The sequence below is a fragment of the Lynx rufus genome, unplaced genomic scaffold (genome assembly GCF_022079265.1).
Source record: "Lynx rufus isolate CCGP_SWC_20201006 ecotype Redwood Valley unplaced genomic scaffold, mLynRuf1.p SCAF_10, whole genome shotgun sequence".
NCBI lineage: Eukaryota > Metazoa > Chordata > Mammalia > Carnivora > Felidae > Lynx > Lynx rufus.
Genome location: NW_025814824.1, coordinates 59,036,948 through 59,064,783, shown reverse-complemented (window position 1 = coordinate 59,064,783; position 27,836 = coordinate 59,036,948). Strand labels below are relative to the sequence as shown.

At 51.1% G+C, this 27,836-nt stretch overlaps 2 protein-coding genes across 2 annotated transcripts; one reads left to right on the top strand and one right to left on the bottom strand.

Moving 5' to 3' along the window:
* The first annotated feature begins 246 nt into the window (after nt 1-246).
* On the top strand, nt 247-15,069 carry ZBTB5 (zinc finger and BTB domain containing 5). Its single transcript, XM_047066395.1, has 3 exons — nt 247-410; nt 10,191-12,356; nt 13,935-15,069. Exon 2 carries the CDS (start codon nt 10,195-10,197, stop codon nt 12,226-12,228), a length of 2,034 nt encoding a protein of 677 aa, XP_046922351.1. The 5' UTR covers nt 247-410; nt 10,191-10,194; the 3' UTR covers nt 12,229-12,356; nt 13,935-15,069.
* A 655-nt stretch (nt 15,070-15,724) lies between these two features.
* Nucleotides 15,725-27,603, bottom strand: GRHPR (glyoxylate and hydroxypyruvate reductase). The gene is made up of 9 exons (XM_047066389.1): nt 27,474-27,603; nt 25,763-25,893; nt 24,776-24,848; nt 24,116-24,232; nt 22,306-22,394; nt 21,120-21,224; nt 20,196-20,331; nt 18,203-18,333; nt 15,725-15,860 (listed from the first exon to the last, which is right to left on the bottom strand). Exons 1-9 carry the CDS (start codon nt 27,554-27,556, stop codon nt 15,739-15,741), a joined length of 987 nt encoding a protein of 328 aa, XP_046922345.1. The 5' UTR covers nt 27,557-27,603; the 3' UTR covers nt 15,725-15,738.
* Between the last annotated feature and the right edge of the window lie 233 nt (nt 27,604-27,836).

The window sequence follows — 27,836 nt, the reverse complement described above, 5'->3', positions numbered from 1 at the left end:
CGGTAGTAAACACAGCGAGCTCCTGGGGCCGTCGATTGGTCGGTGTTCCGGGGGGGCCGAGTAAATTCCTTCGGATTCCGCGCGCCGGCTGGCTGCACTTCTGCTCCGGCCCCTCCCCCTCCCATTCTGATTGGCTGCAGCTCGGTCGGAGGGAGGAGGAATGGAGCGGAGTAGGCTCCCTCGCGGGCGTCACTTCCGTTTACTGTCCACCGCTGCCGTGGTGTTCTCAGAGTGCGGCGGCGAAAGGACTGAAGGAGCTGGGGGACGAGAGGCGGGGTGGGCGGAAGGGGGAGGAAATCCCACCGCGGAGACGCCGGGCTGGACGTTCCCGCCTCCTCCGACAGTGTCAGGTCGGATCGGAGAAGGGTCACCGCCTCCTCCAGCGAGCAGGGGGGCGGAGCCCGGCTCAGGTGAGGCGACCCTGTCAGCACCAGCGGTGGTGGGGCTCGCGGGCGCGCTCACGTGGAGACCGTTGAGCTCCTGGAGGGCTAGGCTGTCGGCGCGAGTCCGCTCGAGCCTAGGCGTCGGGGCGCGCGCAGACGCGTACCGGTGACCCCCGCCTACCCTGCCCGTCTTTCTGAAGGGGTATTGTTACCCTCCGGAGCGGAGGGGCCAGGCGGGTGGGAGGCGGGTCCTTCTGCGCAGGCGTCCCCCAGGTCCCGACGCCAGGCTGTCTGTCTGCCGGGTGGGGCGGGGGCTCTTGCCCCCACGACTCTGCGGGCAGGCGACGTTGGTTACTGGGATGGGGTGGGAATGGCCTAGGACCTATAGCCTGGCGGGTTAGCAGAGGATCTGCCGCCCTACGGGTTGGGGTCGGGTGGCTTCGATGCCCCCTTCCTGGGTCTGTGAGCGTCGAGGTTTCCTTTCACCAGAGCAAGGCCAAGGCGTTCTGGAATCGGGGACCGGCGGTTGACCCTGGAGGGGTGGAGCTAGTCTTTTGGAATGTCCCCGCTGGTTATCGAAGGACTAAACTGATTATGGGCATTTACTGAATACCCATTACTTCCAGGCTTCATGTTGGGAGCTGTGGGGGTGGGGGTGGGGGGGGGCGGTGCAGTGGTAAGAACTGCTGTTGCCCCTCTTCCCCTTGTTTGGAGGACAGCTTCGTACCTAAATGCTAACATCAGGCAGTGAATTAAGGAGGGGTGGAGAGTTAGGTTTTTACCTTACAAAAAAAAAAAAGAAAAAAAAAAAGTCAGCCCGCATTCTGGCCTGGTGGAGGGTACTGTAAGAAGCTAAGTCCTTTACAGGAGACAAATCCTAAATATTTATTCGGAGGAAATTTTTTAGGGAAAAAAACAGTAAAGCCTTGATTACTAAGTAAAAGGCTCGGGTTCTGGGTAATTTGAATGAATAGAAGAAACCCCTCACCTTCGAGAATTGAAACAAAACTTCTTGCAAAATATGTTAATATACTTTTCAGTTATAGTAAGTAGAAGATGTTACTTACATTGGGATCTTTAGAGGATGCTGTGCCTTAATCATTGATGATTTGTTATCCTTGTATGGGCTGTTGTACCTTAGATAATTAAAAAAGTGTGCTGGACGCCTAGTAGTCTTCTGGAGAATTTGCTCGTCATTTGCCAAAGTCTTAATGCCTGGTCATTTTGCCAAAGAGAGGGTGGTTGGCCTCAAGCCAAAAGAGCAGAGGTGGAGGGAAGAGACCAGGTGGAGAAAGAGGAAAGAATGTTAAGAACAGCCACTAAACCAAAGGAAGGCTTCCCACTGTTGCTCTAACCCTCACTGGAAATCTTAGCAAACTTGGGAAGACTGGCCTGGCCACCACTGACAGCTTGGTGACCTGCCAGGTAAGACTAACTGGTTGGGGACCTATTCTGGGCCCGTGCGTTTTACTGAATAAATGAACCAGGACTTTTTAAGAGTTCTGAAATCAACTTGTTTTTTTTTGATTTGCCTTTTTTCTCCTAAAAATTGTGTTAAGACATAGTTAGCTGGGGATGCTGGCAAGCTCTATTCTGGTTAATTGAGGTATTTCTAGCAAAATTCTGAACGTGATAAGATTTGGAAGAAAAACATCTTAGAGTAGGGTGTTTCCTAAATTTAGAGGTCAGTGCTCTCGAAAGAGACTTTGTTGTAAGACTGTCACGAGAAGTTGAAGTCATTTTTAAAAACCACTTTGATACAAAATGCATGCAAATGTTTTAATATTAAAAGTACTGAGTATGAATTATACTGGAGTTCTTCAGTGTGGGTAAGACTTAAAAATATCTTCTGTACAGTGAGATATGACAAAGTTTGCTATAGGGCTGACACAGAATCTTGAATCTGCCTCATCTTTTCCTTAGAAAGGGAAAAGATAAATTTAAGATATTTGAGTCAATACTGTTCTCCTCTGTCAGTTTGAAGCGTAGGTTTTTCTTTTGCTGTACTTACCATTTCTCAAATATGGACACTGTCTACCAGAGCCAGATTTTGCTAGTGTAGCAGGTGGGACGGAATGGGACATGACACTGCACCTTTTGTCTAAGTATGAAGCGAACTTCTCATATGCTAGAAGACCAGCTGTTTGAGCAAACTGCTGCCCTTAGAGTTGTTTACAGCATTTTCATCACTGAGCAGTGACGTTTGATCTCAGGGTCCAGTTGTGGGGGGTGCCTTTCATTTGATTAGTTATACAGATATTTGCTAAAGGCTTTGATTTATCTTTCGGGAAGCTCAAACATATTAGGAATTGTGTAGGAGTACTGACTTCATTGTAATAAAATAGGCATGCTGTCCTGTGCCCTGGAAGGAAGTCACCGTGCACAGCTCACATCAAGGGGCTCCACCCCTCCATCTCTTTGAGGGTCGAGAATTTACATAAACTACTTGGAATTCTTCTGCACAGGAGATTTGACTCTTCTCTCCCCAGTATTTATGTGTTTGTGTATATCAGTATGGACCTATGGATATTTATTGTATACATTTGGGGTATAGTCCAGTACTGTTTTATCTTTTTGCTAAATTGTTCCACCTTTGGCCTTTGGGAGTTCTTTCTCCTGTTGGTCCTGCGTCCCATTCACATACATTATCGTGTTTGTTTGTTTGAAGCATTTCCTTACTTTCTGACACTGTAAGATACTGCAGGCTTGTGTATTTTCTGCCTCAGTCCTAGAATCAGCCATTTCTCCAAAGAGCACTAGTTCCTTTTGTTAGAAAATGGTATTTGAATTTTTTAAAAATGTTTATTTGTGTGTGTGTGTGTGTGTGTGTGTGAGAGAGAGAGAGAGAGAGAGAGAGAGAGAGAGAGAGAGAGAGAGACCATGAGCAGGGGAAGGGCAGAGAGAGAGGGAGACACAGAATCTGAAGCAGGCTCCAGGCTCCGAGCTCTCAGCACAGAGCCTGACGTGGGGCTCGAACTCACAAGCTGCGAGATCATGACCTGGGCCAAAGCTGGACATTCAACTGACTGAGCTACCCAGGTGCCCCTAGAAAATGGTATTTGAAACCAAGTTGTGGGCACCAGGGTGGTATTGATATACATTTTTTTGTAGTCCTTTTAATGTCTACTTTAACACAGGTGTATTCTCATTCCTGCTTTTGTATTCAATTTGTTATGATACAATCTTTTTTAAAAAAAATTTTGGGGCGCCTGGGTGGCTCAGTCAGTTGAGCGTCCAACTTCAGCTCAGGTCATGATCTCACACTCCATGAGTTCGAGCCCCGCATCGGGTTCTGTGCTGACAGCTCAGAGCCTGGAGCCTGCCTCAGATTGTGTGTCTCCCTCTCTCTCTCCTCCTCCCCTGCTCATGCTCTGTCTCTCCCTGTCTCAAGAATAAATGAAAACATTAAAAAATTTTTTTTAATGTTTTAATGTTTATTTATTTTTGAGAGAGAGAGACAGACAGAACATGAGTGGGGGAGGGGCAGAAAGAGAGGGAGACACAGAATCCGAAACAGGCTCCAGGCTCTGAGTTGTCAGCACAGAGCCCGACGTGGTGCTCGAACTCACGCACCATGCAATCATGACCTGAGCCAAAGTCAGATGTTTAACTGACTGAGCCACCCAGGCACCCCTGTTGTGATATCATCTTGATTAAAGTATACCAAGAAAAATCCAGCGTCACAGATATGTATTTGGAAAAGGGAGGAGTATTTTAGTAGCTTTTTCAGATAACTTTGGATAGTCTTTTCTGATACTATAACAAAACTGAGCAAATGGTATTTTCTTAAGTGGTTGGTTAGTTGCAATGTGTCATCTGAAACTGTATCAACAAACTTCATATTCTGTTACACTGAAATACATTAGTTTGTGTCTTGCACTGTGAACCATTTCTTTATCCATACCTTATTTTTTAACATCACAGTTTATAACATTGGTCATTTGGGAAACACTGATTCACTGAGTTATGCAGATCTTCCAAATATTGTTACATTTAGTATACAATATTAAAAAAATCATATTCCATTAGTATCACCAATGATCTCATTGGGTTTGAGCACTGAGAAGCTGTCAAACTCATGGTGACCAATACAAATTTTCCAAAATTCTAATTTTTACCTGAAAGCTCAAATTTTATCATAGGCAATAAATACTGTTTTCCTTGAAATGACAGGCTCATTTCATTCATTTTCAAGAGAATGAGTGGCAAATACTCAAGTCTGAGAACCATAGTTTGTCAGTCATTGTTCTCCCAAGTTATAATGGTGTTCCATGAAAAAAGCAATTAGTTCAGCTTACAATTCGAAAGTTGCACGAGTATTTTTCCTTGAGACAACATTGCGTGGCAGTACGCAGCACAATGACTTCAAGTGTACTTTTCATTTCATCTCACATAATATTTAAAAAGACGTGTGTTCAAGAATTGAAACTAACAATAATGAAGGCAAGGGGAGATCCAGTCCCCTGTAGAGCCTGCATTTTGTAGTAGTGGCTGCGTTCAGCGCACACACAGCATTCTGGCCAGATTGTTTCTGCTGCCCAGTTCCAGCTCAGGTGTCCAGCCTTCCCATCAACTCTTTCAGCAGCTTATTTTTATGCTTAGGTTAGCTAGAAACAGTTTCTGTTGCTACAACCAAGAACCCTGACTGGTACTGTGCTCAAGCTTTAAAAAACAAAATATTTTTGGGTGCCTGGCTGGCTCAGTTGAGCATCTGACTCTTGATTTCACCTCAGGTCATGATCTCAGGGTCATGAGATGGAGCCCGTCCATGTCTGGGCTCCTCTCTGGGCATGGAGCCTGCTTAAGATTCTCTATCTCAAAAAAAAAAAAAAAAAAGAAGAAGAAAGAAAAGAAAAAAACTTCTCTCCCTCTGCCCCTCCCTGCACTCTTGCACGCCAGCATGCTCTTTCGCTCTTTCTCAAAACAAACAAACGAACAAAATATTTTTTACAGAAGTCACCTGAAAAGTGATGATAGTCTTTGGTTCAAAATTGTATGCCTCTTTTTTAACTTTTCGGACCATGTGTGGTGGTCATTAACATCAGTTTTGAGCATTCACGATCTAATACCTGCCATACTAGCCTTACCTACTTACTCTCCAGCCAGAATAGATACCCTGCTTCCCCCCACCTCAAACCTCTCCCACTTTTACCTCCATCTGGAATGCATTTTACATCTCATTTTATCCAAATGCAGACCTGTGCCTAGCTCTGTTGTCAGGGCCACCAAGAAGCTGGAAATAACCTTTGCCTTCTCTGAATTACCAAGCACAGTTATCTCTCTGGTGGCACTTAATGCTTTCCACTTTGTTATATGGTTATTTGTATATGTCTTGTTTCCACCAAGCACCTTTGACAGTTAGGACTGTGCCATACAGATCTCCACAGCACTTAACCTTGAATGAAGCAAGCACTTCAAAACACTGGATGAATGAATCTGTACACCAAATACACAAGTGCCTTCATGGGCTATTGTGATCTCAGGTTGTATAGCCCCTCGAGGACATGTCTCCAAGTTGCCGGACCTCTTTTGTCCCTTAGTGGATCAGCTGTCTTTTTTTGCAGCTGTCAATGTGCAGCCGCCGCTTGCCCTCATTCTAGAATTGCTGTTGCTTGTCTTCAATCATCAGGAAACTAGAAAAACTTGAATTTTGCTTATTTAAAACAAAAGACTATGTATGTGAGCTCTTGAGGGACTTTCCTATGAGGAAATCTTTCATACACAGGCTTTGATCTTTATTTTGGATATTCTGAGACTTTCTGGTTTTTGGCTGATTTTAGAGACCGGACTCTCAGGAAAATGGCTGTTGGGTAATACAGTGTTATATTTTATCTATATACAGTCAGAGCTCATTCAAAAGATAATTTATGGTGCTGTACATCAGGCACTTTGGGAGGGAGAAAATGCAGTCCCTGCCCTCAAAAAGCTGTCTTAGTAGAAAGAGCATTTTGAGTTTGTGCTAGGCATGTAAGTAGGGCATGAATACCTTTTCTGACTCAAACGGAATCATGAAGTTCTAGGTCAGCTAATCCCCAGGAACTGTGAACTGGAAAACAAGGTGGCAGAGCAGGGAGAGCTGGGGGGTAGGGTAAGATGGTGAGGGCTCTGGCTTTAGCTTGAGTTCCCCAGTCATGCTCACTTTTGGTCATTGATAGATGCGCTTTTTAATAGACCTGACCTGTCCAGTTCCCAAGCCAGCCCCGAAAGAGCAGAAACAGATTATGAAATCAGTCCTGATGACAGATTGGGTTCTGGGGTTAAGCCTGGGCACCTGTGTGCCCACCTGGTCCCTAGCCTTTCGCTACTTCCACTTAGTCAAATCAAGTGGAAGCGGGTTGAATGTTCTAGGACGCCAGGACTTAGAGCCCTGTCAAAAATCCTAGACCGCTTGTCTGGGACCTTGCCTAGTTTTATTCTCTTACATTTATTTTTGTCTGTATCGTCTTTAAAAGTGGAGGACAAGTTCTGTTTGGTTATTTTTCCAGATTAGGGATATTGAACGGTTAAGAATTCCTTAGAATGTCAAGACACTTCCTGCAGGTGGCAACTTGTGTGCAGGTCCTGCCTGGCGCACAGGCAGCAGGTCCCTTGATAGGGTGGCCGATGATATCTGAGTGTGGGTGTACTTTGCTTTATGAACTAAGTATATTATTGAAAAGCATGCAGGTAGGTCAATACAGAAGTCAAATAGTTTAAAATGTGCTATTAATGGGTTTGTTCTCCTAGAACACAAATGAACTTTTTTATTAGTCTAAGTAAAGCATTATTAGGAAAGTAAATCTATTGAGAAAACAGTCAGCTCTTGACTATTCATGTTAATGTAACAAGCAGTGGTGTAAGTGTATTTTCTTAATGATATTTAGTTTGGAAATTACTAAAAATCTGTTCCTGCAGATAACAAATACCGTGCTGTACGCTTGCTCTGAGTCAGTTACAAATTGGTAGATCACTTGCTGTATCTCCTCCAACTATATAGACTCATATTGTCACATTTTAAAATCTTTTAGAGACCTGAAGCTGTTTTCCTTGGTTTCAAGGCTTCAGACAGTCAGCTTTTGCTAAAACGCTTGCCTTCTCAGCATGAGCTCTTTTTATCACTTTTACACTGGGCCTCTTGAGTTTGCTAGAGCTGCTTGAGAGCTTTGAATAACCATGATCTTGATTCATGATTCTCTTCTATCAGAGCTGAGAGTAACAACTTTTATGTCTCCCAGACTGAATTTTTAAAATACCCCTTCTAGATCCAAAAATGTTTTCAGATAGCCATGTTATTTAGGTTTTTCGAAATTATGATTTAAACCTCATGTTTAACTATGTGACAGATCCAGCGTAAACTAGGCTAAGATAGAGGGGGAATTCATTGGCTTACGAAGTAGGAAGCCCTAGGGTGATGCCCCCTACAGTCACGGCTGGTTCCCAGGGTCTTAATGTGATCAGGACATTGTTTTTGGTGTTGGCTTCCTTCTCAGGCAAAAATGGCCACCATCAGTGCTAGACTTACATCTACCTTATGACTTGCAAGCTGAGTTCAGAGAATGCCAGGGCAGACTCTAATTGGCATGGCTTGAGTCACATACCTGTAAGTCATGGGGAGTGGCCAGATCTCCCTGGATTATCTGTCCACTCTTGGAACTCAGAGGTTTAGGGCAGTCTGATCTGCACCATATGCACTAAGAATGGATGAAAAAGTGATTTCCCCCAAAGTAGGCAGACAAAAAAAAAAAAAAAAAAGTTGTTTCTTGAGCTAGGATTTGCATGTTGATTTGTGAGATGTTAACAAGTTTCACATGGTTCCAGTTATTTGTTGCCATGTAACAAATCACTCTGCAAACTCACTGGCTTGAAACAACAAAAATCATTTTATTATCTCTGACAGTTCTAGAGATTGGCTGGGCTCAGCTCTGGGGCTGAAGTCACTTTGAAGGCATCCTCACTGTGGGAGCAGGTGCCAACCGCCAGCTAGACTTTAGCTAGGCTTCTTCGCAGCATGGCGGCTGGCTTCCAAGAGCAAGTCAGAAAGAACAGAGGAAAGCTATGTTGCCTTTTGTAATCCAGCTCACAAGTCACACAGTGCAATTTCTGCCATAGTCATAGACTTGCCTGGCTTCAGGGGGAGTGAACACAGACCCCACCTCTTGATGAGAGGAGGGTCTGTGTCACATTGTAAGAAAGCATGCAAGACGGGAGAGCTTCGTGTGGCCAGCCATCTTGGAAAATACAATCTGTTTTTTTTTTTTTTTTAATTTTTTTTTTTTCCAACGTTTATTTATTTTTAAGACAGAGAGAGACAGAGCATGAACAGGGGAGGGGCAGAGAGAGAGGGAGACACAGAATCGGAAACAGGCTCCAGGCTCTGAGCCATCAGCCCAGAGCCTGATGCGGGGCTCGAACTCCCGGACCGCGAGATCGTGACCTGGCTGAAGTCGGACGCTTAACCGACTGCGCCACCCAGGCGCCCCGGAAAATACAATCTGTTTTATACATTGCCTTACTTAAAGTGACTAGTTTTTATAAAAAACATGAAGTATAAAATAGGCTTGGGGTGCCCTTATGTTGACAGGCTCACTTTGTTGCCCAGTGTACCTGTATTATCACTAAGGAGCGCTCTGGCTTTCTTTCCACTCTCATTTCCTATTTTTAAATGATCTCAACCCACTTTATGTATAGTCATGTTTGGTGGAAAAATCAGCAACCAGCCTGTCGCTATAGAAGTAAAAAACAGAAAGACCCTTCCTCTTTGCTTCCCTGGCACAGTCAAGGGTAGGAGGTGGGTGGATCCCTAAGCTCAGCATGTAAAAGTTCTCCCTAGAACTTCCAGTGTATGATTTTTTTTATTGACTAGACTTCCAGCCAGTCCTCCTGTCTTGGCATCACCTTCAGTCTGCTTCCCCTGGCACTCGTGAAGCCAGTTCCTGAGCCTTTGGGGAGGTAGGGGGCTTATATAGAAGTCAGGTTGTTTTGTCCATTGCTAGTTTAGGATTTAGCTCTCTGGGCTTGTTGAGTCAGCGCTCATTCATTTTTCTGCTTACCAGCTTACAAAATGCCACTGATACTTCTTTCCCATTCTTCTTGTCCTTGTGGGTTTATACCTTTTAAACAGCAAATCCAGGGGTGCCTGGGTGGCTCAGTTGGTTAAGCATCTGAGCCCTGCGTCAGGCTCTGTGCTGACAGCTCAGAGCCTGGGGCCTGCTTCAGATTCTGTGTTCCCCACTCTCTCTGCCTCTCCCCTGTTGTCTGTCTCGGGCTCTCTCAAGAATAAACAACAACAACAAAAAAAATTTAAACAGCAAATCCAAAAACTTTAGTGTCCGTTTAATGGGGTTTCAGCAGTGAGTGGGGGTAAATGCATGTGTGCGATCTATCTCCGTCTATAGCTGGAAATCTTACCCACTCATACCAATTTGCCCCTTGACTTCTTTAAGATTGCTGAAAGACTGGAATTTCTTGGGAGCTTATTCTTTGTCCTTAGGGAACGCAGAATTCGAATTAACTTGTGCAGGATAGATATTCTGTACTTACACACTGGGTCCTAAGTGTTACAAGGGTCAGTCCTATGAAGAGTGAAGGGGAGCCTGTAAATAGCCAGTAGCTGGTCCCACGTGTACATGTGTCCAGGACCGTTAGCTGAATGGGCATTTGCTCCTCATTGGACAGGTTTTTAGTCTGTGTGCCCATGATCAGAAATATCAAAAGCTTTAAAAGGCCCAAGCTGGGCCATCCACATCTCTTTTCATCACACCCTCTGTGCTCTGACTTTGATTTCAGCTTTTCTAAGTCTTAACTCTTTCTTTCTTTTTTTTTCTGTAGGATCATGGATTTTCCTGGACACTTTGAACAGATCTTCCAGCAACTGAACTACCAGAGACTTCACGGTCAGCTCTGTGACTGTGTCATTGTAGTGGGGAATAGACATTTTAAAGCCCACCGATCTGTACTGGCAGCATGCAGCACGCATTTCCGAGCCCTGTTCTCCGTGGCAGAGGGAGATCAGACCATGAACATGATCCAGCTGGATAGCGAGGTAGTGACAGCGGAGGCCTTTGCTGCACTGATTGACATGATGTACACCTCCACCCTCATGCTGGGGGAGAGCAACGTTATGGATGTCTTATTGGCAGCCTCTCACCTGCATTTGAACTCTGTCGTTAAGGCATGTAAACATTACTTAACGACAAGGACGCTGCCCATGTCTCCCCCCAGTGAGCGCGTCCAGGAGCAGAGTGCCCGCATGCAGCGCTCCTTTATGCTGCAGCAGCTGGGGCTGAGCATCGTGAGCTCGGCCCTCAATTCCAGCCAGAGTGGCGAGGAGCAGCCAGCCCCCCTGAGCTCGTCGATGCGCAGCAACCTGGACCAGCGGACACCCTTCCCCATAAGACGCCTTCATAAACGCAAGCAGTCTGCAGAGGAGCGGGCCAGACAGCGCCTCCGACCCACCCTGGAGGAGGCCGCCATCGCTGACGTTACGCCAGAGAACGGGCCGTCAGGGGTCCACTCTCGGGAGGAGTTCTTCTCACCAGACTCCCTGAAAATGGTGGATAACCCTAAGGCTGACGGAATGACCGACAACCAGGAAGATAGTGCCATCATGTTTGACCAGTCTTTCGGTGCTCAAGAAGATGCCCAGGTGCCCAGCCAGTCTGACAACAGTGCCAGCAACATGGCCCAGTTGTCCATGGCCTCTCGTGCAACTCAGGTGGAGACCAGTTTTGAGCAGGAAGCCGCGACCGAGAAAAGTGGTTTTCAGTGTGAAAATCCTGAGGTTGGCCTTGGTGACAAGGAACACATGAGAGTGGTGGTTAAATCTGAGCCCCTGAGCTCTCCTGAGCCTCAGGATGAAGTGAGTGACGTGACCTCACAAGCAGAAGGCAGCGAATCTGTGGAAGTGGAAGGGGTTGTGGTCAGTGCCGAGAAGATAGACCTCAGCCCTGAAAGTAGCGATCGGAGTTTCTCGGATCCCCAGTCTAGCACTGACAGGGTAGGTGACATCCATATTTTGGAAGTCACAAATAACCTAGAACATAAATCGACTTTTAGCATCTCGAATTTTCTTAACAAGAGCAGAGGAAGTAACTTTAGTGCAAATCAGAACAATGATGATAACATCCCAAACACCACCAGTGACTGCAGGTTGGAGGGCGAGGCTCCTTATTTGTTGAGTCCGGAGGCTGGGCCTGCTGGCGGGCCCTCCTCGGCCCCTGGCTCTCACGTGGAGAACCCATTCAGTGAGCCTGCGGACTCCCACTTTGTCAGGCCTATGCAGGAAGTGATGGGCCTGCCCTGTGTGCAGACTTCAGGCTACCAAGGAGGAGAACAGTTTGGGATGGATTTTTCCAGGTCCGGTTTGGGCCTCCACTCCTCCTTCTCCAGGGTCATGATGGGCTCCCCAAGAGGAGGAGCCAGTAACTTTCCGTACTACCGACGCATAGCTCCCAAAATGCCGGTTGTAACTTCTGTCAGGAGCTCCCAGATCCCAGAAAACTCTGCCGGTTCCCAGCTAATGATGAATGCAGCCACGTCCTCGTTTGAGAACGGCCATCCTTCGCAGCCTGGCCCTCCGCAGCTGACCAGGGCATCTGCTGACGTTCTGTCAAAGTGCAAGAAGGCCTTGTCAGAGCACAACGTCTTGGTCGTAGAGGGGGCTCGCAAGTACGCCTGCAAAATCTGCTGCAAGACTTTTCTGACCTTGACAGATTGCAAGAAGCACATCCGTGTTCACACAGGTGAAAAACCCTACGCCTGCCTCAAGTGCGGCAAGAGGTTCAGTCAGTCCAGCCACCTGTATAAACATTCAAAGACCACCTGCCTGCGCTGGCAGAGCAGCAACCTGCCCAGCACTTTGCTCTAACCCCGACCTCCTGAGATCACGCCGACGCCAGCCGCGGGACCGAGGCCATCATCTCGTCTGGTTGGTGGTTCACGCCGTCGGGGTGGAGGCTTCAGGCCGCCCAGTGGCTCCGCAGATTCCTGTGGCTGGTACGTGGGGAGCGAGTACGTGTAGCACGCGTGCTGGTGCATTTCCGAGCGAAATGCACACTTTTGGAGAGGGACGTGGTCCCTGAAACCAAGTTCTTCCTTAGGGTTGAGTAATTCAGTCAGAAAGTAGTTTGTAATTGATGGTGTGAAAAGTGGCACATTTAAAAATTAAGAATTGAAGTGCAAAAAAATTTTTTTAGCAATTTTTGTAAAACTCTGTGAAGCATTTAATTAAATTTCCTATATCCTCTGAGGGGAATATTATATATCTGTACGGTGATGCAAAATGCACTTACGTGTAACCAGTGGCGATCTCGTGCCTGTCTGAAAGGAAGGCCCTTGAGGACACGCCTGTCCGCCACGAATGCTTTAAAGTGTATCATGAGCTAGTCCTAGGCCTCAGAAAGTACTGTATTTTAAATTTCCGTCTCATTTGCAGTCACAGACACTGCACTTTGATGGTGCTGACACTGGGTCCAGAGCGAGCGTTCTCCGGACCGTTAGGTGTACATACTTTTGAAAACATCACTGCTGGATAGATGTTTGAACAATTTTTCCTGCTTTTCAAAGCAGAGCTGTAAATGGAGTATGTACTTGTAGGGAGTGACAAGTGAGGTATTGTTTCTGTATGTGCTGTTTTAGTGGGGTCTTAACCAACTTGTGTCACATATGTTACAGCTCCATGTTTGGAAGTCAGAAAAGAGCTGGTGTTTGTCTTTGTTTTAATGGTGTGGAGTCCTGTTTTGTGGGATCTTTCATGGCGCATTTACCCTGTGCTCCATCCAGGCTTCGGGGGCCGGGCCAGCCTGACACATCTCACCCAGCGACAAGCCCATTCTCTGCTTCGCTTCTTCACACTCTCTTGCCCCGTGTGGCATCTTTCCCAGGCCTACGTTACTGTTTTTGTTGCAGACTAACCAAAAATGATGTTAACCCCCTCCACCGTGGGTTTTATTACTTTTATATACTGTAGTTTTAAAGTGTAGACCTGAGCTTTTACTGTTGTTTCCCCCACCCAATACTGAATGTTTAAAATCCAAACGTAGCAGTGTTCCCAGATAACTCTTTTCCAGACTCTGTAAGAAGAGCTGGGCAGCCCAGAGCATGGCAGTCACCAGGCAGCACCAGACACTGAGGAGACATCTGGGCCACTGCCCGGGGCCTCTCTGGGCCCCAGGGCCTCGCTTTCCCAGCCCCTCCTGCGCTGTCAGGGCTGCTGCTGGCACCTGTGTTAGGTCGAGCCCTGGCTTCTGTGCCTCGAGGGGGACGTGCCTCTGTAGAGCTCGTGAAGTCAGTGTAATTCATGCACGAACAGGAGTTCAGTTTTTACACAGCTCTTTTAGAGACACCAAACCATTGTGCATAATCAAGAGAAATCCTTCCTTTGTTTAGCAAGCTAAGTATGTGTAGCCTGAAACAATCGGCATGGGTTTTCTCCTCTGAATCTAGCGTGTGCAGTTACACACCTGTCTGTGGATAAAATCCTAACGTTCAGAGTCGGGCTCAGCATCGACCTGTGAACTGAGCCCCAGGGAGAAAAGCCAAAAGAGAAACTTCTGTGATTCCTCTCCTTTCCAGATGTGGGAAAGAGACCGTCGGAGGATAGGGGATCACGTGTGTGTGGCTTTTGTCAGCGGTCTTGATGTGAGGAGGCTCTACATCTACCCCTCTACTTGACGTGGGGACCGGTGTCTTGTGAGGACATTAACCTTGGGAGGCAGGTAGGTCAAGGTGGAGCACAAGAGAGGCCCTGCCTAGGCCCAGGGAGAGGAACCGGTAGCAATGGGGAGAGCAGTGCCAGCCTCCTTTCTCTTCCAGCTTGAGGAGGAGGTGCCAGGAGGCTGCGCCCTCACCTCAGCTCAGGCTTAAGTGGACTTTGCTTTAGGGCCTGTCTCTGACACAGCGGCTGGAGCCCTGTCTCTCCACTGCTAGATGGAATCTGGAATCTCTCATCTACCTCTTAGTCGGTTTCTATGTGTGAGAAGCAAGCTTTTGGGCCAGTGTCCTCATACATGCTGTAGAACTTAGAAAATAATTCAGAGGTTCCCTGTAAAACCAGTCTCAGGGTTCCTATGATCCGAAGTTTCTACCTGAATTATAACTGGTATTGGGTACCTGGATTTTGATTGGTTAGCCTTAATTACAGCCTGGCGTAATCATTTCTGGTGATCAAATCATAAAGTTCTTTCAGGGCACCCCTGTCAGTGGTGCTATGCTGGTCAAAATTTGAGATTTTGAAATAAAAAAATTTGTCACATACATGCCTCTAACTAAACGTGTTCTTTTTCTTCACTTAGGTTATTAAGGTTGAAACAAGACAGGGAAGTAGTATGGCTTTCTCTGCTAACGCTGCCTTGACCGGTACTTTTTAAATAAAAAACCCAAACCTCCTACCAAACACTCCTCACGCGGTCACTCACAATTATGGGTCACTCCCCTCAGTTCAGTCCCTCTGCGCTCCCTGCACTCTGTCCATCTTGGAGGCGAGGACATGCGTGAGGCTTTGTTCTCCGCACACCCTGTCCTCCTCTTAGCCAGCCTGCTTAATCCTGTGCTTTCTGCCACTCCCTTACCTGCCTCCCAGGGTGAAAGCTCCGTGTGCCAGTTTGGCTTGGCGGGGAAGAGCCGGAACCTGATTCCTTCAGCAGGAGGGGGGCTGTGGCCATGCAGGGGGCCTGGCCTCAGGAGGAATAAGCAAGGTGGTGATCAGAAAAAGGGCATCCACCTGGGGGTGGGGATGGCGGGGGGGGGGGGGGGGGGGGATAGACAAAGGGAGTAAAGTGTGAAGGTGCTGACACTAATTTTAAAATAAAAATTAAATGCATCTACCTCCAATTATTCTTGACCCTAAATTTAGAGTGCTGTGACCTCACCCAGTTCTCCTTGCCATGTATATTGGCTTTGATGGTCTAGGTATCGGCCTGAAGTGCCATGATCACCACTGGGCTCTGGCTGTCCCACCCTCAGTGAGGGGCAAGCGAAGGAGCTGAGCAGGAGATGAGGGGTAAGGTGTTGTGGAGAGGTTCTAATAACTCACATGTGGTGGGGGGGGCGGGGTGAGGGCTGGGGGCGGGGCAGAACCCACAGGTCACTAGATGTCCTGATTTTAGAAAGGGAAGCAGGTGCTCTGGTTAGCTTCTCCCAGTTACAGGACCACACAGTGTCTCAGACCATCATTTAATAGGATCACATACTTTTGGCTCAGACGATTCCAATCACAAAAGTGGCAAGCCCGTGTGTCAGCCCTGGTCTTCATTCCGCAGGATCGGAACAGATCAGACTCTCCCTTGGCTCCCGTCCTGTGGGCCCAAATGAAGCCTACGCCCACTGACAGACTCCAAGGGCACCGCTGGCCTCCTGACCCTCCGGGACTCCTGTCTGGCTACAGCTTGAGTTCACTGGGCATCGGCTCCCCTCTCAGTCCAGCCAGCAAGTTGTTAGCTGCCAACAGGGACATGGTGTTTCGGGTTCCGTAGGTGGCACTGCCAATGTGGGGTAGGATCACTGGAAAGGAGCAGAGGAGAGGGAGGTAAGAAGGGTGATTCAAGAGCCTTAAAGCGGGCTCTGCTTTCCCTACCAGGGGCTGCCAGTAAGAAGAATAGAGAGGACCTGCCTTAGTGGTCTTTGATTTGCCTACTCTCACGTGCTGCACTCCCATGGGGCTGTCGGAGTAACGGTATAGGGACTCGAGGCTACAGAAACCCAGATGAGAGGGTGGCAAGAGATATGTATCCTAAATTTGAGGATGTTGAACCCAGAAGGGGTCTTGGAGCCTATCCAGACCCAGCCCTTCAGATATCAGATGGTGAAACGAGGTGCCAATTCAGCTTGGGGGTTTCAGCACTGGCCATCCACACCCGTGCCCCTGAACGTGGTGCCACACGGTTTCTCATCTACACAACTAACCAGAAGAGGAAACGGTGGACAGACCGGCTCCCTCTGGCCCCACCCACTGCAGAGCAAGTGAGGTCACTTGTCCTCAAAGAATGCCTTTCAAAAGCAGCACCCAGGGCACTGAACTGAACTCCCGGGCCTTGCGGGGATGGGACAGTCTCAGCTGTGGGCAACAGCCCAGATATGACAGCCAACGTTTCTCCTTTTAGCCTGGAGTGGATGCTGGGGCCAGGTTTCCAAGGGCTACGATAATGAGAGCATTCCCTGTGGGGAAGCAGCTAAGAACCTTCTCTTTGGGTTCCCATTCCAGAATGTAAATAAAGGACAGGGACTGGCTTAGACCCCACGGTTCTGTATTAGTCTGGAGACAGAATCCACGCCAGCTACCTGGACAGAACCTACTATAAAGAACATTAACCAGGTATAAGGGAACTGGAGAGGCTAAAAAGAGAACACTGAGGCAGCAGTTCTCAAAGCGTGGTTCCCATTTTTTTTTTAATATACACCCACAATTCAATTTGACTTTTAAAGATACTGATACACAGAAACAACAAGCAAGATGGGGAAGGGTGAAGAATCAAGGCTAAGGAACAAAAGTAACATGAGATCTCTAAAGACTTCAGCGGGTATGCAGGATTGGATTATTTTGGTTCTTAGAAAGCAAAATCGAACTCAAGCTAATGTAAGTGGAGATCAGATTTTTCAAGAGGACTGGAGAGATCATGGAACGTGTAGAAAACCCTATGGTCAGCAAAAATCAAGGAGACGGACATGGAGAAAGCCCAGCTGAAATCTTCTCTTTTATGTTTCTAGAGATCATTGCACTGACTCCTGTCGAGTTTTCAAAGGCTCGGAAAGGAATGTTGCACGGGCTGAGCTTATGCACTAGTTGACTGAGATGAAGGACAACCAGAAGATGGACTTTTATCAAAACGCATACGTGTCTTTCACATTTTAGATGTGCGTGCAGTGTAACTTTTAAAAATCCTTAACTCCTCTTTTGAGCCTCCATTCAAAGCAGCACTGGTGTGGGAGCACATGAGAAGCGCGTATTTTCAGGCCCCACCCCAGACCTCCTGGAGCAGAAGCCCTTGGCCCAGCACCCTGTGCTCGGTCAGTCTCTTCAGGTGACTGAGGAATGTAGAGATTTAAGAACCACCGCACTAAGGTATCCCAGACAGCAACCTGCAGAAGCCTTGACCTCCCTGGGCTGGGTGACAGGGAGAGGGTGGGACTGTGTGTAAAACTTAGGACGCTGAAGGAAGGGCCCCTCTAGCCCTGCGACTCAACCTCTGTGGCCTGTGTCTCTGAGGCAGCGCAGCGGCTAAGCCGATGCTGGGAAGACTGCAAGCCAGATTCGCTGGCCACCGCGAGGACGGCTGCCGCTGGCCAGGAAGCGTTGCCACGTGCTGCTAGCAGAGACAGACACGCGGGAAGGCAGGAGGAAGCCAGGTCCTGCCACCTCCCGGCTGGCGGGCCCAGGAGAAACGGGGTGTGCGGCGTCCCAGCCGCCGCATCACGAAAGCGGAATATCCAAGGGTAGGTTTGGAGCCGAGAGACTGGCACGAGTTACAAATATCAGAATTGCAATTACGCTTTCAGTTTCTCACCCTTGCCCTGGTCACGGCGGTGTATAGTAACGGGTCTTACCCACGCAAGCTATGGATGGAAGACACGCGGTCACACCCTACTTTTCAACGAGTCCACCCCCCACCCCACCACCTAGACTCACTCCTTTAGGGACAGAGACCTAGATGCACATGCCCAAGAAGCCCTCCCCTCGTCACTATGTGCCAGTGTCACCAGGAGCATAAACACGTGGTCCAGGGCGTGTCCCTCTGCGCTCGGTACTGCTCACGGCGGCTTTGCACCCAGCACCTCCAGACCACCCCTATCTCTCCTGGGGTCCTACGTGACTTCGCATCAGGAAATCGCCTGATTTCTGTTCTCACCACAGTTCTTCAGAGTCAGGAGAGGGTGGTTTGTCGGCAGTGGTTCTGGGGTCGTCACATCCATTCCAGCAGCGGCAATCTGCCCACCAGCCAAGGCCTGATACAGGTCGTCCTGGTTCACCACGTCTCCCCTGCGAATGACAGTGGTGACGTGGGTGCCCTGGAGCTTCCTCCACCCAGGCCTCCTTTATGGCAGAACCACCCGCAGGACACATTTTCCCACTGACCAGGCACAGTGGGCACCGACATTTAAAGGAGGAAGCCTGAGGGGCGCCTGGGTGGCACAGTCGGTTAAGCGTCCGACTTCAGCCAGGTCACGATCTCACGGTCCGTGAGTTTGAGCCCCGCGTCAGGCTCTGGGCTGATGGCTCAGAGCCTGGAGCCTGTTTCGGATTCTGTGTCTCCCTCTCTCTCTGCCCCTCCCCCGTTCATGCTCTGTCTCTCTCTGTCCCCAAAATAAATAAACGTTGGAAAAAAATAAATAAATAAATAAATAAATAAAGGAGGAAGCCTGACAAGACACTTCCTTACAGTAAGTCTCCGCAGTACTACTGAGAGGCCCAGGCCTATCACTTTGCAGCCGTGTGACCTCGGGCAAGCGTGTCACTCTCCTCTGGAAGACAGGGAGAGCACAGCCATCCCCAGGTGTGCGTACTGACCCACCGCTGCAGGGACAGGGCCCGGCATCGGCGTTCCTGTGGGGCCCCGTCCAGGTGTTTGTGATCTGGCTGGCCCCCGGAGCACCCGCTGAGAACCACTGCAGCATGCTGGTGGGCACATGCCTACTGCGGGCAGAGACGCAAGGATACTCCTCACTACATCCACCCATGCGGGCAGCCTTCCCCCCGTGACCGGGCCGCTGAAGTAAAGAAATTGTGGGCTAGACGCTTAGACTGCACACGAAGCAGTGTCCATGCAGTAAGAAAGAACGCAGCCCCCCGCGTGGTATTGGGTATGTGCAGGTGCTCAGTGAATGGAAGCTGGGACGCTGTCAGCCATCAGCATGAGCGCTGTGTTCCTGCAGGTCCCGCTCGCCTCCAGGTCACCTCCTTTGTGGCTGAACGTTAAGAATTACAGGGCCTCTGGAGCGGGGAGCCCTGAGGGGGGCCTCATGAAATCCCTCCCTTTGCCTTTATTTGCCTCCAAACTGACTTAAGCAGGTTCATTAAAAAAAAAAAAATTTTTTTTTTAACGTTTATTTATTTTTGAGACAGAGAGAGACAAAGCATGAACAGGGGAGGGGCAGAGAGAGAGGGAGACACAGAATCTGAAACAGGCTCCAGGCGGTCAGCACAGAGCCTGACGTGGGGCTCGAACTCACGGACCATGAGATCATGACCTGAGCCGAAGTCGGACGCTTGACTGACCGAGCCACCCAGGCGCCCCTGACTTAAGCAGGTTCAAAGGGCACCATCTGGGAAGGGGATGGAGTGACAGAGAGGGAAGGTCTGCCCCCACATGCCCAGTGGCCTGAAGGCACCCTGGGGACACTGTGACGAATCACAATAAACTGGGTCTGGGTCTATGTTCCCAAGCACAAAGCTTCAAACCGTCACTACCTCAGACGGGCAGACCTAGGCTCCGTGTTGTGGGTGATCAGCCTCTGAAGGGCTGTTAAGATCGTTAGGTCCAACTCTCTGTGGTAGAGAACATGGGCTGCCCAAGGGTACCTAGTTCCTCGCCGTTATCAGGCCTCCACTCTCTGAACCAACACCACCTGTGCCCAGCCCTGAGCAAGGCTCGGGGTACTGCTGGGAACCAGGCATGCCAGGCCTGCTCCGACCAGCATGCTGTTCTTCCTCCCAGCCTGGGGCACTCTCTTGTGGCCTTTACTTACTTCTGAGTGGCTGGTGGGTTGGTTCATGGAGTGGCAAGCCGCACCTGTGGTCTCATCAACAGCCTACAGGGAGGAAAACCTTGGATCACAGCAGCAGGGGCAGCCCCTCTCCAGGCTCGCTCGGCGCCCCAGGGAGGTTAGACGGCCCCGGCATACCTGCTGATGTTGACAAACACGGCTGTCTTTTTCATCTGCTGGAAGAAGTCCTTGTTGCAGAGTCCCTTGGTTGCAGGCGTTAAGGAGCAGGCCACAATGATGAAATCAGACTCGGCGGCCAGCTTGGGGGTGGACACTGGGGGAGAGCAGGGCTCCATCAGACGCCGGGTCCCAGGGTGGAGACGGCAGAAGGGTGGGAGACCAGAACTGGTCCTCGCTTCCTTCTCCAGAATTGGGAACTCCCAAGAAGCTTCCTGAAGGCCTTGTCTCTACCTGAACACCTCTGATAACTGTATAGTGTCGATAGCCACTGGTGGGATCCTGGTGTATTACAGCATTCATCCAGCCCCTGGTCTCACAGATGGGGAAACTGAGGCCAGAGAGGGGCAGGAGCTTGTCAAGGTCACACAGTGGGACCTGGGTGCCTCTGGCTTTCACCACCTTCAGGGCCCAGTGTGCCAAGGGGGTGAGGAATGGCTAAAATCCAACTGCCCTCTGTTCACTGAGCTATGTACCTGCCAAGGGGCTGCATCCACTGCACACAGGCTGGGGGATGGGGCTCACCAGTTTATTAAGAAACTGTGAGTGAGAGTCCCAGCAATTCCTTACATCTGTCACCATCCTGCTGCTCGGCCCAGACATGGCCAGTGGTGACAAGGAACTCTGAAAGTGTTCCTGGAGAATTCTGGCATGAAGAGAATTCACTGTGTGGCCCGGATAAGTCCCTGTGCTCTCTCACCGGGCCTGTGTCCAGAGGCAAGAAGATCAGATAGCACCTGAGGGACACCGCAGGCCCTAGGCACACCTGGAGCTCCCACACTCTGCCCCCAAAATGCTGCCACTACAGGAACAGAGAGACCCCCCCCCCCCACCGCCCCAGATGGGTGCAGATAGGGCTCCTATGGAAACCAAGGCTATACTTACCAAACTCGGCCTGGAATTCTGCTGCTTCCTGAGGCCTGGGCTGGCGCCCTGTGTATAGAAATTTCTGGATGCCGAATGGCTTCAGACGTCGAGCGATGGCCTGACCTGGAGGCAAAGAGTGTCCTGGCTTGTCCCCAACCCCTGAGAGGGCAGGAGCAGCACCCAGCAGCTCCAGGGCCAGGGAGCCCCTGGGAGGTTGGCCCTTTCATCAGCTCCCCACATGAACTGGTCCTGCCCCGTGAACCAGCCCCCAGCCAGCCCACACTGCCCCCAGGGGGACAGAGATCTGGAGGCAGCCCCACAGCTCCTCTGAGGCTGTGGCTGGCTTATGCTGTCCTCACATGGTCCTGGTCCCCTGCTAACCTTCCCTGAGAACTGGACCTGGCATCCCAGAAGTGGCCTGACTGAGCGGTCCCCTCCCTTCCTCTGGACCCCTGCTTCTGTTAACATAGCCCAAGACCTCTTATGACTTCTCGGTGGCACCGCCCAACTGCCAAATCGCCCCAAATCTTTAAGACATCTTTACGTGAGCTGCTACTTGGGCTGCTGGATTTTCAGAATCAGAAAGTGCCCCAAAGTTGGTGGGTTCTTCCAACTCCATCCTCACCCTCACCTCTGTGCCAGGCAGATGCCCGAGAACCAGTGACAGCTGCCTGTCTGGCTGAGCACAAGCCTTCATGCCAGATTTCTCCAAGCAGGAGCCACTAGAAGAAAACAGCTCTGTCGCGTCTGCAGACTCACAGGTAAAGCTCGGCCCACTGGACCGTCTGGTTCCTGAGTTAAAGCTTTATGAGTCAAATGCCTTCCACACAGGCCTGGGGGAGCGCGAGCTGTCCCACAAGAAACCCTCCTAGAGGCCCCAACCCCACTGTCGTCGTCATTGGCGCCTTCATCTGTTCTGCATGGAGCTGTCATCGTACAGAAGCCTGATGCTTACAGCTTGCTTCTATCACCTAGCGAGTTCTTAACAAACTCCTGTTTTTGTTTCTTCTGTTTTCTGTTTTTGCCTGTGTTTTACAAAGCTGTGTCTGTTCATTAGATGTTCCTTCTGAATGCAAAGTGCACTGGGAACAGCCAGTTATGGCCACCCTTTCCAAAGAACTGTCAACTTCTAGACACAGGGCGCCAAAGACTCAAACCAAGCCAAGGTTGCTGGAGTGGACAAGTGGGTAGGTGGGAACCTCACCTATGCGTCCCAGCCCGATGATGCCGACAGTGCTCTGCGTGAGTCCATAGCCACACATCCACAGGGGCTTCCATGAGGTCCAGCCACCGCTGTGAGGAGAGGAGGGGTGGGTAAGAGGACCCCGCCTTGGGCAAAGATGAGGGCTCACTGCAAACTCATAGACCCAGAACCCACAGGGGGAGAAGATCCTTCTCTCCAGGTCAAAGGACACACAGTAGCATGAATTACACCCATAGCCACTCAGCATTTTGGATAAGCAGCCGAAAAGACTCTTTCTTTAAAGCCACTGGGGGTGGGGCACCTGGGTGGCTCAGTTGGTTAAGCATCTGGCTTCAGCTCAGGTCATGATCTCACAGTTCGTGGGTTTGAGCCCCACATCGGGCTCTACGCTGACAGCCCAGAGCCTGGAGCCTGCTTCCAATTCTGTGTCTTCCCCTCCCTCTGCCCCTCCCCTGCTTGTGTACTTGTGTGCATGCATGCTCTCTCAAAACTAAATAAACATTAAAAATTTTTAAAAAAGATAAAGCCACTGGGGACACAGAATCCAAGGCCTGGAAGGGGTCTTAGAAGTCCTTGTCCCATTTTTCAGATGGAGAAACTGAGACCAGAAAGGGTGCCCCAAGGTCATCCAGCCAGGGCAGAGGTAGGAGCAGCAGGTTGCAAACTCGGGAGCTGGGATTCCAAAACCAGAATTCTCAGCACCCCAAGGAAGCAACACAAAGTAAAGCCATAGCCACTCCCCGCCCTTGCCCTGGGTGGACAGGGGGATGGCGCCTGCCTTGAGCCACTTCTGATAAGATGCCGACTCCCTGGATAGAAGGGTGAGCAGGATGTGCGCGGGATGTGAGCGGGACGTGCAGCACTGTGTCTCCTCAGCCGCCTGATGCCCCCGCCCCAGCTGCACCCCTGGGGCCCTGCATCTGCATGCCTGCTGGCCTCCCTGCAGCTGGAATGCCTGCCCCAACTCTGGACACGCAGACACAAGTCCCTGACCCAAAACCTTCAGGCCAGGGTTTTGAACTTTCAGTTTTCAGAAAGGCTGTCTGGTGCATGTGCAACATTCTACACAACACCCTCAGCTCACGATCAAACACATCGGTGTATCTGCAGCAAAACAAAATGAGTGTTGCGGCGCCTGGGTGGCTCAGTCGGTTAAGCGTCTGACTCTGGATTTCAGCTCAGGTCGTGATCTCATGGTTCGTGAGATCAAGCCCTGCGTCCGGCCCTGCGCTGACAGTGTGGAGCCTGCTTAGGATTTTCTCTCTCCCTCTCTGCCCCTCCACTGCTTGTGCTCTCTCTCTCTCAAAATAAATAAACTTAAACAAAATAAAAAAAAATAAAAACATGAATGTTTACACTGAGTGAGAAAAATAAAAATCATTAACAGCTTCCTGCCATGTCCAGTCAGGTTTTGCTACCAAAAGGCTTATGAAATAACCTCCAGCTTCAGAGCTTTTGGGAGTCCTGCATCACGAGCAAGGATGGTGGACCTGTCCCTCTAAGTGCTCAAGAGGATGCCACTTCTTGTGTGAAGCCTCTGATCCACACCCCTGCCCCTATTCCTCGCCAACCAGGCAGAGCTGATCTGTCCCTCCCTTATCCTCCCCTCTCACGATTTCCCTTCCGTGCCACGATTCCCCCACATTTCTCTTCAGCTCTGCCCTGTACTTCAGGGTGTTGGCTGAGTCTGTTCCCCCCCGGTAGATGGGACACGGCTGGGGGCGGGGACCACATCGGGGCCTGGGTGACACTGGGTGCTTAGGAACCAGCTCCTGAGCAGAGCCAACTTTCCCCTTAGGGGTTCACTCACTTCCTCACTTCCTCGATGGCTTCTGGCAAGCGGCGACAGGTGGTGAGCAGCAGGGAGACGGCGAGTTCTGCCGTGGCGTCTGTCAGGACATCTGGGGTGTAGCCCACACGGATGCCACTATGAAGCAAAGATCTGGTGGCAACACAGGCCTCAAGCACCTTCACCAGTTTCTACCTCTGGGGCATCTCCAAATTGCCGCTCTGCTCCCTTTCTGTGCTGCCCACCGGGAAGCTCCGAGTTGTAAACGGGCCCTCAGGAACGGTCAGCCCTCCTTCCCCTGGTCTCCCACTGGGGGAGGGACACGAAGATGGAAGATCAGGGCCCGGAGTCTGGGGCAGATAACTACTTGGCCTTTCCGAATCTCCTCGTCTCAAGAGGGAAGGAAGAATACCAGCCTCTTCTACTGCAAGGGGTTGTTGTGAGGGTCAAAAACCACGCTGAGTAAGAAAGGGTGCTACCTCGCGGATGTTACCTGCCGTTCCTGACCATTCGGGCTTATCGTAACTGACCCGTGCTCCCGTGCACAGATTTTATCGTCGGCCACCTCATATCCCCACCGAAGGGTTGGAGGGATATGAGCAAATAAATATTCTGCTCCCCTTCCGGCTCTGGGGGTCAGCCCTCACCCCAGCCCCCACCAAATGTGCAAGCTGCGTTTACCGCTTCTTGATTTCATCCAAAGCCAGGTGGTCAACGCCCACGGACATTGTGCTGATGACTTTGAGATTGGCTCCTGTTGTGCAGAAAAAGCATCATCTGTATCTTTCCTCACGGGATTCAAAGCCACAACACTGGAGATATCACAGGGCCATCTGCTTATTATTATTTTCTTAGGATAAGAGGAAAGGCTGACATCTCGGTTCCTTACTTAAAATTCTGAACAATCTTACTCAACAGATTTGACAATCCTCCTTGACTGCTCAGTGGTGGCTCAGGGACATGAAGCGGCCTGCCCCAGTCACAAGCTGCCACGTGGCAGAGCTGGGGTTTACCCAAGGGCTTCTGACACGAAGGCCTCCACTCTCACCCACTGGACTATTCCCCCAATGAATCCTCCAGTCTCCACTGACCACACCTGGGCCCTGCTGTGGACACTTCTGAGGCATCCACTGAGAAGTGGCTGCGGTGTGACCCTCTCACACCCTCTCCACAGGGCAGGGCACCAGAGAGCTGCAGGGAAAGGCTGGGGCACGGACTGACTCAGCACTGATTCGTGAGGGCCTCCTCCCATCCAACAGCCTCTGAGTCTGAACCTTTCCTCAAAACAACTACATAGGCTGACATTTACCTGGCCCAGGGCTGAGACCTGTGTCTGGGGTTAACACATCCTGGGCACCTGCTGGAGCTTGGCACTGAGACGGTACCTCCCACAGGATACAAATGAGCCCAGAAGGGACAGGGCCTTTCTCGAGATCGTAAAGCAAGGCTGTGGCAGGGCTGGATGAGGGCCCTGAGTCCCAGCCAGGAGAGGAGCAATGCCTGGGCCAGAGGGAGCCACACACGACGGTTCCCTCTGGCCTAGCACAGCAGCGAATGCCTTCAGAACTCAGAGAGGTGGCTGCAAACCTGTGTGGGAAGCCAGCCGCAGCAGATCGGGTGCCCTGCGGGGCCAACACACCCTTGGAATCCCCCCCAGAGTGCACACACCTGCGGCATCCAGGAGCCTCTTGTCCACGCGGTCAGTGAGGAGACAGAGTAGGCCGTGGGCCCCGGCCACACCTCGCTCCAGCTCCTTGTCGGGGATTGGCTCATCCGAGTCCCAGTGCTCCACCTGGCAGCTGAAGACCAAAAAAAGGCCTCTCAGAAGCAGGGGAGCCCCCAGAGGCCTCCCAGGGCCGCGACTCCCTTTCAAAGAGCCTTCTGCTCGCTCTGGCCTCGGGCTGCCTGGGGCTGGCCGAGGAGAGTCAGGGTCAGGTGCGTGGCGCCCTCAGAACTGTCTCCAAAGGGTGGCTGAGGGTAAAGGGCTGTCACAGAGTAGAGGCCACCAAGGGCTGACAAGAGCCTAGACTGAAAGGAGAAAGTCACGGGGACAGCTCTCAGCTCAAAGCAGGGAAGAGCTTTATCACCCTCACCGGCCTCTTGGCGAGGCAGGGGTGGGGTGGGCCTGCACCACGTGAGGCTTGAACGTCCTGTCCTGGGAATCCATGCAGCGGAAAAGTCTCCTACTTGTACTCTGCCAGGAAGGACAAGAGCAAAGCGATGCAGCGCGGAGGGGTTTTAGGGCACACTCCCACGGCAGCTCGTGGGCCGTGGATGTGTTCCCAGTGGTGCTACCCAGCCTCCCGGTCCTTGCCATTTAATTCGGTGCAGCCATCAAGTATGGCAAGACACGGGAGAGCTGCTGGCACCTCCCAGAACACCCTGCTGCCAGGCCAAGCCCCGGCATAGCCCACCTTTCACCCTCCTCTCCATGGGCATGGCACCCAGTGTGAGCTGTGCGGTCTACGGCCATTACCACCATTGTTGCTTCTGCCTCCCCCCTTCCTGCTCAGTGCTGGGTCCTTGACAGGTCCCCAGCAAAGCTTTTGTTGCACTGAACAAAATAAATAAATCTCATTTTCGCATGTCACTGGGTCCCACCTTCTCCCTGCCTGACACTGGCAAGGCAGACCTGTATGACGGAGTACAGTAAGGCAGAGCTGAGTTCAAATCCCAGCTCACCGCACCAGAGCAGTGTGACTTTGGTTGAGGCACTTAACCTCTCCCAGTTTTCTTATCTGTAAAACAGGAATTACAGTACCAACTCGACAGTGTTGCAAGGATTGAGTTTATGCATAGGAAACACCTGAAAAACTGGCATGCAATCTTCAATTTAAGGGTCAGGAAAGGCCCCTGCCAACTGTCCAAAGAGACCAGGCCAGTGACTGCTAAGGTCCCTGACCCTGGTAGGGTAAAGTTTCAACAGCCTGGATCTTGCGTCACAGGCGGCCTCCCCTCTCCCCAGGCCTTTCCCTTCACCCGCACTGCACGTGCATGGGAATTGCAGGGTCTAGCGTCACTGCAACAGGCTCAGACAAGGCTAGGCCGGAGAGAACTTTCTTTAAGCCTCCCCAAACTCCACGACCGGCCCCGCCCGGCACAGCTTGGGAAGTCCGGCAAGCGCAGGGTCCTAGCTCCCCCTGGCCCCTGCCCCCCGCCCACCCCCGCCCCCGGTCCTCCGCACCAAATACAAGTGGGGGGTCAGGAGGCCGCCCCAAGCCCGCCCGGGCGCGCCTAGAGACGCTGAGTCACCCTGGGTGCGGGGTGCTGGAGATCCGGGGGGGGGGGGGGGTGTCCCGGGCTCCGCAGCCCCTTCCCAGACACCACCCCCAGCCCCGGCCCGGGGACTCGGCGTGCCGCGGGGGCGCGGGGTTCTTACTCTGCGGCGCGGGCGAGAGCGGCCCAGCCCTCGGGGGGGATCCTGCGGGTGACGAACACCTTCATGAGTCTCACTGGCTTCATCCACCTAGCAGCCGCGCGACGCTGACCGGGACCGCCGGACCGCCGGACGGAAGCGGGACTTGACGAGAGAAGGGGCGGGGCCTCGGAGGGGGTGGGGCGGGGCCTGGGCGGGCGGGGGAGGGAGGTACAGGGAGGTAGGAGGAGTGGGGGTAAAGGACTCAGGAGGGGTGAGGTGGGGGAGATTGCACAGCGAGCAGGGGTGGGGGAAGGGACCCGGTGGGCCGCCAGTGGGGGCTGTGCGTGTTCAGGGAGTGGCAGTGACAGTGTGACTTTTTATGGG